This window comes from Kogia breviceps, chromosome 9, assembly GCF_026419965.1.
Source record: "Kogia breviceps isolate mKogBre1 chromosome 9, mKogBre1 haplotype 1, whole genome shotgun sequence".
In the NCBI taxonomy this organism is placed as follows: domain Eukaryota; kingdom Metazoa; phylum Chordata; class Mammalia; order Artiodactyla; family Physeteridae; genus Kogia; species Kogia breviceps.
In genome coordinates this window covers 71,003,523-71,016,707 of record NC_081318.1, presented here as the reverse complement: position 1 = coordinate 71,016,707, position 13,185 = coordinate 71,003,523, and the positions used below count along the sequence as shown (strand labels likewise).

The 13,185-nt window shown below is 36.0% G+C and overlaps 1 protein-coding gene across 18 annotated transcripts in view; it reads right to left on the bottom strand.

The window, feature by feature from the left end:
* HDAC9 (histone deacetylase 9) overlaps positions 1-13,185 on the bottom strand; it is a 1,021,922-nt gene that overhangs the window by 942,228 nt on the left and 66,509 nt on the right. For 17 of the 18 annotated variants that reach the window (XM_067042606.1, XM_067042614.1, XM_067042608.1 and 14 more), the window contains exon 1: positions 5,020-5,130. In XM_067042606.1, the coding sequence (XP_066898707.1) occupies positions 5,020-5,044 (25 nt within the window). In that variant the 5' untranslated portion in view covers positions 5,045-5,130. Of the gene's footprint in view, positions 1-5,019; positions 5,140-13,185 lie in introns of those variants that run through there. The other variant, XM_067042622.1, reaches the window with a different exon arrangement.

Sequence of the window (13,185 nt, the reverse complement as noted above, 5' to 3'; positions counted from 1 at the left end):
GCTATAGTTTAGCTCACAGGATGAATACCTATATTAAGATGGAATTTAATGATATATTTGTTTTTCTAGAGTCTCAATGAGAAACACTAGTGCTTGTTGGACAGATTAAAGAACAATTTGGCACTTTACCAAGTCACAGTGAAGAGCGCTATGCAATATGTTATCTAATACCCCCTCCAGGTCCACTGTGTAAGTCTTTTTTTGGCGAGGGTGGGGGAAGGGTGGTCCAAGAATCTGTATTTTTAAGAAGAGCATCAGATGATTTTTATTATCTGACACGTTTGGAAAACTCTAGATTAGATGAGCCCTAAAGTCTTTCCTTCTGAAATTTGGCAATCCTGATAAAAATAAATTACCAGAAATGGCATCCATACTGCTGTACAGAAGAAATTCACTTCTGTTCCTATATTTATTAAAATACTTAACACACTGAATGGACCAAAACTATTTACACTTCTGTCTCTCCCACTAAAGGGTACTGTTCATAGGGTAAAAACCATGTTTTTAGTACTCTTTGTGTCCCCACAGAGTAACACACTGCTTAGCACAGAATACATGCTAAGTTTTAAACGAATGACTATCTTAATTGCAGCAGCTAGCTGCCAGTCTCACCCTAGTCCTCTCTCCACTCAGGCCCCCAGTACCCAAAAGCAATACCCAGTGCTCTAACTTAGAACATTATTGGGGCAGCAAGTTTAAAATAAAAACCAGTGAGTTCTATATTCAGAAATCAGTACTTATTGTTTGACTGCATATGTGATCAAGACAGTAACATTTAGTACTTGATATAGACTGTATTTGAATATGGATAGAGAACTTTCATGAGAATTGTGTCAATGCCTGGGGAAAATAAGAGTTTACACTATCTGAAATACCGACTATTAAAGAATTTCTGGAACAACTGGAGTGAGACTATTTTTCTGGTGCACAATAACTCCTTAGAGCCCTTTGCGGAACAAAAGCAAAATAAATGGATGGTGATTGCATAAGACCAATTTAATTCTCTTTTTTGACAGTTTTTTTTTTTAAAAAGGAGATGTGAGAAAAACACTTTTTCTAAGTCAAACGATTAGGTTATCTCTCACCAGTAGAATATATATGGTACCATAAGATACAGGCTAATAGTAGCAAAAGACTGTTTTAATGTTTGTGGCCAGCATTTTCCTTTATATATATGCAAAGTGCATTTCAGGTCTCTGATCACAGTTTGTACTTGGAATAAACAGAAAAGCCTCCCACCCACCGGTGCTATGACTTTCTTCAACTCCGAGTTCATTCATAAGAATTTGCCAAACATAATTGATTAAGACGTCTGTATAATGCTGCTCTCAACAGACCAGAAGTATTTATAAAGTACACAAGGACATTTTAATAACTCTAAAGTCAAATGAGCTTCAATTGGTGGCTGTCTCATTTACCATCCACTCTTCTTCTAACTAAACGATTATCACGGCTGGCAAGAACCTCCTCATCAAAATAGCTGCCTGAAAGGACATTTTCATATTATAAAATCAATACTTTTGTGGGCAGGACATGCTGATTTCAATTGTCAAATGTTACCTGTTGTGAGCTAGTGTCAGGTATATGTGGTATTTATCAAAGTATTTGGTATTATTTTACTTTGTCTTTTTGAAAGGGAGTCCAGTGTATTTGACCATCTCATGTATTACATTTACATATAGGAACTCTGAGTTTCTAAACAATGCTACAAGTTTCTATCATCTTGAGCACAAGAAGCTGAATTATTCATACTACTCCCTCCTTCTGCATATGCACATTAAAGCATGGATTCACATGCCCTTCCTATACAACCAACAACTTATGCTGGGCAGACAATAAGATTCTTATTTAACCTCAAATCCCCTTTAATCATGTCTGTTTCTTCTCTCTCAAAAGTCAGGTGCATGCACTCATCTGTTTTCCTTTTCTCTTTTACCTCACAAAGTTCAGTAAATGTTACTTCTGACCATCTGTTCCTTACATATATACATCGTTTCTATAGCTTTTTTGCCCAATATACTTTACCTCTTAAGCGGTTACCTCCACAACAATAAAAATGTCAGTCCCACCTTCTGTCCCACACATCAGAGGAGAAAACTAAGAGTAGAATCACCCTGACACTGACCTCCCAAAAAACACAATACTTTTAGAATGAAGTTAGATGTAATACAGACCTACCTGAGAAACGATCTAAGGTGCCCATAGACCACATTAAGTATCACCATAGCATTTCTCACCTGTTTGCCTTCCTGCCATTTGGCCCACTTTTCTTTAAACATGTAAAAGTTTTAAATATTTTTCATTACATTGTACTGATTCTCTTTTCCAAATACGGTTGTCAATATAGTTTTACATTCATTGCAAAGTAGTTACCTTTAAATAGACCTTGATGGGTTAAACTGGGAGTATAATCACTTACAATAATGTTCTAATGGGATTATGTGTTTCACCTTAAAAATAAGTGGGTCCATTCTGAAATTGTGCCATTTGCAACAACATGAATGGACATGGAGGTTATTATGCTGAGTGAAACAAGGTAGACAGAGAAAGACAAATACTGTATGATAGCACTTATATACAGAATTTTAAAAGTACAACGAACTAATGAATATAACAAAGAAGAAACAGACTCAGATATAGAGAATAAACTAGTGTTTACCAGGGGGGAGAGGAAAGGGGAGAGGAGCAATATAGGGGTAGGGGATTAATAGATACAAACCACTGTATATAAAATAAGCTACAGGCATATATTATACGACATGGGGAACATAGCCAATATTTTACAACAACTATAAATGGAGTATAACCTTTAAAAAATTGCGACTCACTATATCATACACCTGTAGCTTATATAATATTGTACATCAACTATACTTCAATAAAAAAGGAAAAAAAAATGGGTGCAAGTCCATACATGCTAGAAAGATGCTAAAGAGAGATGATATAGACACTGAAATTGCTACACTTGCACTATTTAAAAGTCAGTACGTTTTATAAATTGAGTTCAATTATAATTTGGAATAAAAAATTTCCCTTATAGTTTCATCCTTCATTAACGTGGATGGGATCTGCATTTTGTGCCCATTGCAAGATTACATATCCAGGTAGAAACGCCATTTCAAATGTTTCATTTGGATACAGTTGTCACTGCCAAAAAGTCTATTTTCCCATGATTCAATCTGACCTGTCATTCTTCTGTGAAGTAAAAGTGGGAGGTAAACAAACAATGTACAGAGGACATGGGGGAGGTGGGTAGAGAATAATAAAGGGACATGGACAGTTTTATAAAAATATATAAGAAGTATAGTTGCTGATCTTGAGAATTAAAGATAACCCCCTATATAAATTCTAGACAGTAACTTAGAGAAATGGAGTAAGTTTTCTGCCACATCTGTACATAGCCAATTTGTCCCCATTGCTTTTAGTATGTTTTTTAATGATTCCAACACATTTTACCATAAGAAAAAAAATGTTTGGCTATGGTATTTCTAAATTAAATGTCTCTTTTAAATTATGTAATTTTGAAACACTAAATTTATATATAAATAAATATAATATATATTTAAAATATAATACATAGATATAAAAATGCAGATGTCATTTTAAGTTCAACTCAACAGAAAGGATCGTAAAACTGCGCCATGATTGTGATGAGTAACACAGGTCACACAGAAGGCTACCTGTGAGGGTGGTGGCGTGGAGGAAGGTGGGGGTGGAGAGCAGGCAGGGTGGAAGAAGGAACAAGTATAGCAGGCTAGACCAGTGCTTCCCAAAGTGTGGTCCCCAGGCAGCAGCAGCATCACCTACGGGAACCTGAAATACTGCAATTCCTGGGATGCGCCTAAGACCTGAATCGAAAACTGTGGGGATGGGGCTTGATTTTAAAAGCCCTCCCTCTGATGTTAAAGTTTGAGAACCACTGGGCTATGGGGACTCAGAGATATGAGGCCTAGGTAACTCTTCATCTTCTTATTCAGATGATTAACACCGATTATAAATCATGACTGTGACTTAAGACTCTGGAATATCTTTACTACATCATTTAGAATCAACAGTTACAGTTATACTCTCCAATAATTTCCAGATCCAAATTCAACACACAAGCTGGCAGCCTGCTGGGGATGTGAGGAAGGTTGATGAGACACTGGAATTCCAGAGCAACTGATCTGGGTGTGGCCCTCCACAGAGTGAAAATCTTGGCAAAAAACTTCCCTTCATAAGCTCTGAATAAAATATTACACTAGCTTCAATCTAAGGAGTTGGATAACTCAAGGATATCAATATGCTGACAGATTTTTTAAAGAATATACAGAAATAAATACTTCATAATGATCCAAACAGAAAATTCTTTTTAAATTTGTCCACATTTAACATGTGATATCTGAAGCTATTCCATCATTCTCGAGACTTGGATTGTGTTTGTTCCAAAAGTGACACCCTGTTCCTGGAGAAATGGGTGTCAGCTGTGCTGATCACACTACATGAGCCACACTTTACACTGGACTCAGAGGAAGCAGGTGCTGAGATTAAATATAATTAAATATGTATATAGGAAACAGGAGTGGCAGCAAAGAAGGGTGGGGAAGAGAAATATCCTTCCTGTGTGTCAAAGAGATCGAGGGGGAGTTAATCCACAGGCTGACTTCCAAAGCCCACAACACCATTTAAAAACATACAGACACGTATTCAGTCAGAAGACTCTGGGTGTGAATTAGATGCCTACATCATATTTAACAAATACTTATAACTTCATAAAATTCAATCCAAATGTCACATTTGCAGCAGAAGAATTAAAGCCCACTGCTCAGATAACAACACAAATGAAATTAATTGCGTGGAAAGGAAGCTTACGTAACAGAGGATTGGCTATAGAAGACAAAATTCAAAATTCATTATATCAACCAATCTTCATCAGAAAAAAAAAGTCCTTTCACAACTTAAATTGCTTAGTTTGAAGCAACACAAAACAACATCTTTCATATTAAGTCTGTTAATGGTTTAAGAAGCAACCAGACTGACCGGACTGCACTGGTGAACTCATCATGGGAATCAGGAGAAGGACTGATGGGCTGGGATGCAGATTCACAGCCTTTCTTTAGCTGGCAATGTTGGTCCACGAGAAGCTGGTAGAGGGGAAACCTAGAACGTAAGAAAAATGCATGCGTATTATATAGGTTATGTCAAGCCACACAGGAAAAGAAACACAGAGAACCAGCGTTGAGTCTCAGCTCAGCCACAGCTCGACGGAGGGTCTTTGAGGCAGTCACATCAACCTCCCAGGTGTCTTAAGTCTTCATTTATAAAAGAGCAAGTTTACCAGTCATGCTTAAAGCACAAAAATACTGCGAATAGCAATATAAAATAATAGATGTAGAAGGAATCTGTGAAAAGCACTTTACATAATTATAATTAGTTTACTATTTACTATTGTATACTAACTTGTTTGCTGTTATCAGTATTACAGAAATTTTTAATTTTTTTGGAATTCTGGATATAAGAATCTCATTACATAGTATTCTTAACTATCAATATCACAGATTTCTTTCTAGAGATAAGGACTTCTTGGCCAAAAAAAAAAAAAACTTAATAGACTAAAAAAAATGGGACAAAAATACCATAAACTACAAGGGTGACAGAAAAGTCTTTTGCAATCTTGTTCCAGCTAACAGTAATAACAACCACACTCTTTCTAGGAGTGGCACTTACAGGATGGACTTCTTGAAAGGAATTTAAGGGACTTTCTGGACACTTCAGCAAAGAGCAAGTGGAAGAACATTTTCCTCACAACTTACTGGAATGTCAAAGTTTAAAAAAAGAAGAGGAAAAAGAAGCTTTTAAAGTTGCACTTAATGAGTTTCTTACTAAAACAGTATATCCCAATTTCACTATTTTTAAAGACAGTATGCTGTAACTCTGAGAATTGTACATCTCTTTATCTTGAGAATCCAACATATTTATTGTGACTCGTTTTCCCATCAGTATTTTGAAAGTGTTATTACTATTTTTGCCCAAACGTATAAGGCAGGATATAAATACGTATTTCCCTTGAAAAACTATATAACATCACTAAGAATACCTATAATACTTCAAAAGGTCCCAAAATAGAAGTATGCCAGTTATTAAAAACAGTTAAGTAGAGTCATCAGTTATAACAGGCTAATTCTCACCACATCTATTGTGCTGGATATACATTAAGATTTAGAAACAATAAAATGTATATTTTTATAAATCCCCTTCAAAAATTATACTGATGTGATTATTTTATCAGCATTATTTAAAGAATCTTAATTTCCAGGTTGATGAGAAAGCAATATTTCTACAAAAAAAGATGAAAAATGAAGAGCAAAAGTTTCCTTTGATTTCTGTATCAGCAAACAGACATTCTGACAGTGGCTTCTAAATAAAAAGATGTCAACATGGTATTTTAAAGTAATAACACCATTTGCATAGTTCTTTACAGTTACAAAGTACTTTTAGACATATTACCATATTTTATATCATTTTCACATCAACCACGCTAATAGATACTTGTAACTCCCCTCCCTACCCTTACAGGTAAAAAAACCTGAGATATCATATGCTTCATAATTAAAAGGAAATGAAGCAAAATCAAAGTTAAAATTGAGTGAAATGTGAATTTATAGACTATCTAAAATTGATGAATGTGGACTTTAAGATTTTTCGCATTTTAATTTTTTTTTACATTGCAGTCTAAAACATTTTTAAATGTTCTTAATACATTCTTGATTCTCAATGGCACAACTTGATTTTAAATTAAAAATAACAAAAAGCGAGGGACAGGAAACCTTAAGAGAATATAAGTGAAGCAGCACTAAAAGGTACCTTCCATCAGAGGCATAGTTACTCTGTGTTTTAAAAAAATTATTTTTAATCTATAATGTCACTTTGTACAATTGATACTTGTATATCTACAAATATAACTTAGTTTAACCAATAATTTCCAACAGTTGAACAGTGGTAATACATACAAAGCCAAAGTTTTACTACTTGTCCCAAAATCTAAAATTAAAAAGATGTTTCTGGGACTTGCCTGGTGGTGCAGTGGTTACGAATCTGCCTGCCAATGCAAGGGACACAGGTTCCATCTCTGGTTCAGGAAGATCCCACATGCCACGGAGCAACTAAGCCCGTGCACCACAACTACTTAAGCCCGCATGCCTAGAGCCCATGCTCTGCAACAAGAGAAGCCACCACAATGAGAAGCCTGCGCACGGCAACAAAGAGCAGCCCCTGCTCACCGCAACTAGAGAAAGCCCACGCGCAGCAACGAAGACCCAACACAGCCAAAAAAATAATAAAATAAATTTATATATTAAAAAAATGTTTCTGTTTCTACACACTTCTGCTTTTTATTTCCACAAACACGCATAACAACTGTCCAGGACATGCTGATTTATGGCTACTTACATAATTGTGGAGTTTTGTCTTCACAGCTCTAGACTTGAGTTGCAAAGTGAATCTCAGATGGAAATATGAATTTGGCTTCCAAAATCTTACCATTAAATACCTTTCTAAAATTTAAACTACTCTCCTTGCCATTCAACCTTTTAATAACTGCTTAATCATGACATATTCTTCTAACATTATGAAAGCCTTGTTATCTGAACACTGTTATAAAGAAAATTAATATGCATTTCTATGTTGATACATACTGGTTTCCATTTATTACATCTGCATTTCCAATGAGCCATACTAAACCAAAGTTATCACAATAACTATAGCTGCATAACTGAAATATGGTCATTTAAAGAGCTCTCCTAAAATGTTTCAGGGATATGGATCCTCTACACATATATGCATAAGTGTGTGTGTGTGTGTGTGTGTGTGTGTGTGTGTGTGTGTATGCATCATAGGCTCCATAAGTTTCCCTTGACTCATGGACAACAAAATCAATGGATTGGCAGCCCTATTTCAGGGACAAAATTGATTCAGAATTGGGCACAAATTAAGATCATTTTTAGCTGCTTGGAAAAGAAAGAGGGGTCAGTGGAGGAATATTTGTCAATAAGAAAGGGCAATTGGTTCTTAAATCTTCCCACACTTCTTTATCTAAATGGACTACAGAGAAACAGACTATTTTCTTAGAATGGGGAAGTTTTCCCCTAGAATATTAGTCATTCTTATGATAAGTCTGAACAAGAAAAAATAGGAAACTGACCTTCATGTGGGTCGATAAGTGAAAAAAAAGGAAAAAAAGTTATGCTGATTGTTTGAGTACAGATTATTAAAGCAAATACAGAATTATATCTGGCTTCAAGTAATAGTTTCAATTAATATGTACATTAATTAGTCCATGCTGTAAAAATATATATATACACATTTAAGGAGATAAATACAAGCACAGCAAAAGCAAAATTGCTGCTATAAAACTTTTACCTACTGAGATCCAAGAATGGTTATTTTGGGTCAACTATATTCCTTGAGCTACCTGGATCCACAGTAAGGGGGTAAGAGTCTTTGCTTCAAAAAGGTCATCTCTAACTACAAGTTGGTCAGCTGCTTGCAAGTAAATTAGTGCTATACTATCCTGGGATACAGCACAGGGCAATAGCCCAAGGTGGTGACATCTTGCAACGCTTTAGCTTGTCTGTGCAGTCAGGGAAAGAGAGGGCACTAACACATTACACTGCCCCAGCCCATGCTGCTCTCATTAACATCATTGTGGAGGTGGTTCCATAGGTCCTTGAACCATTCCACCTACATGGCCTGTTCCATAGTAATAATATGGCAAGTTAGCAGAGCTTTGCAGACCACAAAGAATTTGCACAAGCCTTATTTCCCCTGATCTTCACAACAGCCCTCTGGAGTATACTAAGTCATTTTATTCCCATTTTACAGATGAGGAATTTGAGGCTTAGTGAGCTTCGGGAATTCATTTACAGACATGCAGATGACAAATGGGAGGGCTGGCCTTCTGCCTTTTAGCCCTGTGCTCTCTTAATTGCATCACAAGGAATTACAGACCATTCTAGCAAAGCTGCTTGAATACGAAGACTCTGTCTACCTAGTCATCATAATTTCAGTACTGACTTATTGAGTTACAGGTCTTTACGAAAGAACTTACCTTGCCATTGAATAGACTGAACTCAATCACAAAAGATGATAAAATAAATGGAAAAGTTACAATAAATGTCTACAAGAATTCTCACAGTATAAGCTTTCAAATTTGACTAAGACTTCACGTTCCTACCACAATCTTTATTTCGGTTTTTTAAATCTATAGACTGAGCTTCTTATTACAGTTTTCTTTCTTTTTCTTCCTTCTGGGCAACTGGTATTATTTTGGACAGTGTGCCAGTAAGAAAGCAGAATGCTATGTAGCTAACAAAAACTATGTGTCTCTAATACATCTTTCTCAGACTTAGGGCAAGTTGTAATGCACAGTTCAGTGTACAAAGCCAAACACACTCACTTGCAAGTCCTTCTCTTCTGAGATGGAGCCATTAGCCTCAAATCCTCTGTATAGTAGTCTTCATGAGCTGATTCAATTCATAGCATCCATTGTACAGTACATTGAGTATCAGAAGGTTCATCAGACCTACAGTCTCTATCTTATGCCTCAAAACCTAAAATTCTGCCATAATTTCATCTTTAGAGAAAAACGCTTGAAAATCACTCTTAACATTCTATTCAACAAACTCTATTGAGTATATACCAGATACTCTGTTACCCATGATGGAAACCTTAGATTTTATTTCAGTTCTGTTTCTTGCATTTCCCACAGATAGTCACCAAAGCCAGAACACTGATGTCTTAAAAATATCTTTCATATCCGGGCCCTCCTTTCCCTTTCAATGAATGCTGCCTTGGCTCAAGTAATTATTTATTATTTTATTTATTTTTTTATACAGCAGGTTCTTATTAGTTATCTATTTTATACATATTAGTGTATACATGCCAATCCCAACCTCCCAATTCATCCCACCACCACCACCCCACCACCACCACTTTCCGCCTTGGTGTCCATACGTTCGTTCTCTACATCTGTGTCTCTATTTCTGCCCTGCAAACCAGTTCATCTGTGCCATTTTTCTAGGTTGTACATATATGCGTTAATATATGATATTTGTTTTTCTCTTTCTGACTTACTTCACTCTGTATGACAGTCTCTAGATCCATCCACATCTCTACAAATGACCCAATTTCGTTTCTTTTTATGGCTGAGTAATATTCCATTGTATATATGTACCACATCTTCTTTATCCATTAATCTGTAGATGGGAATTTAGGTTGCTTCCATGACCCGGCTATTGTAAATAGTGCTGCAATGAACATTGGGGTGCATGTGTCTCTTTGAATTATGGTTTTCTCTGGGTATATGCACAGTAGTAGGATTGCTGGGTCATAAGGTAATTCTATTTTTAGTTTTTTAAGGAACCTCCATACTGTTCTCCATAGTGGCTGTATCAACTTACATTCCCACAAACAGTGCAAGAGGGTTCCGTTTTCTCCACACCCTCTCCAGCATTTGTTGTTTGTAGATTTTCTGATGATGCCCATTCTAACTGGTGTGAGGTGATACCTCATTGTAGTTTTGATTTGCATTTCTCCAATAATTAGTGATGTTGAGCAGCTTTGCATGTGCTTCTTGGCCATCTGTATGTCTTCTTTGGAGAAATGTCTATTTAGGTTTTCTGCCCATTTTTGGATTGGGTTGTTTGTTTTTTTAACGTTGAGCTACATGAGCTGTTTATATATTTTGCAGATTAATCCTTTGTCCGTTGATTTGTTTGTAAATATTTTCTCCCATTCTGAGGGTTGTTTTTGGCTTGTTTATGTTTCCCTTTGCTGTGCAAAAGCTTTTAAGTTTCATTAGGTCCCATTTGTTTATTTTTGTTTTTACATCCATTACTCTAGCAGGTGGATCCACAAAGATCTTGCTGGGATTTATGTCAAAGAGTGTTCTTCCTATGTTTTCCTCTAAGAGTTTTATAGTGTCTGGTCTTACATTTAGGTCTCTAATCCATTTTGAGTTTATTTTTGTATATGGTGTTAGGGAGTGTTCTAATTTCATTCTTTTACATGTAGCTGTTCAGTTTTCCCAGCAACCACATATTGAAGAGACTGTCTTCTCTCCATTGTATATCCTTGCCTCCTCTGTCATAGACTAGATGACCATAGGTGTGTGGGTTTATCTCTGGGTTTTCAATCCTGTTCCATTGATCTATATTTCTGTTGTTGTGCCAGTACCATACTGTCTGGATTACTGTAGCTTTGTATTATAGTCTGAAGTCAGGGAGTCTGATTCCTCCAGCTCCGTTTTTTTTCCCTCAACACTGCTTTAGCTATTTGGGGACTTTTGTGTCTCCATACAAATTTTAAGATTTTTTGTTCTAGTTCTGTAAATAATGCCATTGGTAATTTGATAGGGATTGCACTGAATCTATACATTGCTTTGGGTAGTATAGTCATTTACACAATATTGCTTCTTCCAATCCAAGAACATGGTATATCTCACCATCTGTTTGTATCATCTTTGATTTCTTTCAACAGTGTCTTATAGTTTTCTGAGTACAAGTCTTTTATTTCCTCAGGTAGGTTTATTCCTACGTATTTTATTCTTTTTGTTGCAATGGTGAATGGGATTATTTCCTTAATTTCTCTTTCTGATCTTTCGTTGTTAGTGTATAGGAATGCAAGAGATTTCTGAGCATTAATTTTGTATCCTGCAACTTTACCAAATTCATTGATTACCTCTAGTAGTTTTCTGGTGGCAACTTTAGGATTCTCTATGTATAGTATCATGTCATCTGCAAACAGTGACAGTTTTACTTCTTCATTTCCAATTTGTATCCTTTAATTTTTCTTCTCTGACTCCCATGGCTAGGACTTCCAAAACTATATTGAATAAAAGTGGCAAGAGTGGACATCCTTGTCTTGTTCCTGATCTTAGAGGAAATGCTTTCAGGTTTGCGCCGTTGAGAATGATGTTTGCTGTGGGTTTGTCATATATGGCCTTTATTATGTTGAGGTAGTTTCCCTCTATGCCCACTTTCTGGAGAGTTTTTATCATAAATGGGTGTTGAATTTTGTTGAAAGGTTTTTCTGCATCTATTGAGAGGATCATATGGTTTTTCTCCTTCAACCTGTTAATATGGTTTATCACATTGATTGATTTGCGTATACTGAAGAATCCTTGCATCCATAAACCCCACTTGATCATGGTGTATGATCCTTTTAATGTGCTGTTGGATTCTGTTTGCTAGTATTTTGTTGAGGATTTTTGCATCTATGTTCATCAGTGATATTGGCCTGTAGTTTTCTTTCTTTGTGACGTCTTTGTCTGGTTTTGGTATCAGGGTGATGGTGGCCTCATAGAATGAGTTTGGTAGTGTTCCTCCCTCTGCTATGTTTTGGAAGAGTTTGAGAAGGATAGGTGTTAGCTCTTCTCTAAATGTTTGATAGAATTCGCCTGTGAAGCCATCTGGTCCTGGGCTTTTGTTTGCTGGAAGATTTTTAATCACAGTTTCAATTTCAGTGCTTGTGATTGGTCTGTTCATATTTTCTATTTCTTCCTGGTTCAGTCTTGGCAGGTTGTGCATTTCTAAGAATTTTTCCATTTCTTCCAGGTTGTCCATTTTATTGGCATAGAGTTGCTTGTAGTAATCTCTAATAATCTTTTGTATTTATGCAGTGTCCGTTGTTACTTCTCCTTTTTCATTTCTAATTCTATTGATTTGAGTCTTCTCCCTTTTTTTCTTGATGAGTCTGGCTAATTATTTATCAATTTTGTTTATCTTCTCAAAGAACCAGCTTTTAGTTTTATTGATCTATGCTATTGTTTTCTTCATTTCTTTTTCATTTAATCCTGATCTGATCTTTATGATTTCTTTCCTTCTGCTAACTTTGGGGTTTCTTTTATTCTTCTTTCTCTAATTGCTTTTGGTGTAAGGTTAAGTTGTTTATTTGAAATGTTTCTTGTTTCCTGAGGTTGGACTGTATTGCTATAAACTTCCCTCTTAGAACCGCTTTTGCCACATCCCATAGGTTTTGGGTCATCGTGTTTTCATTGTCATTGGTTTCTAGGAATTTTTTGATTTCCTCTTTGATTTCTTCAGTGATCTCTTAGTTATTTAGTAGTGTATTGTTTAGCCTCCATGTGTTTGTACTTTTTCAGATTTTTTTCCTGTAATTTCTATCTAGTCTTACAGCGCTGTGGTCAGA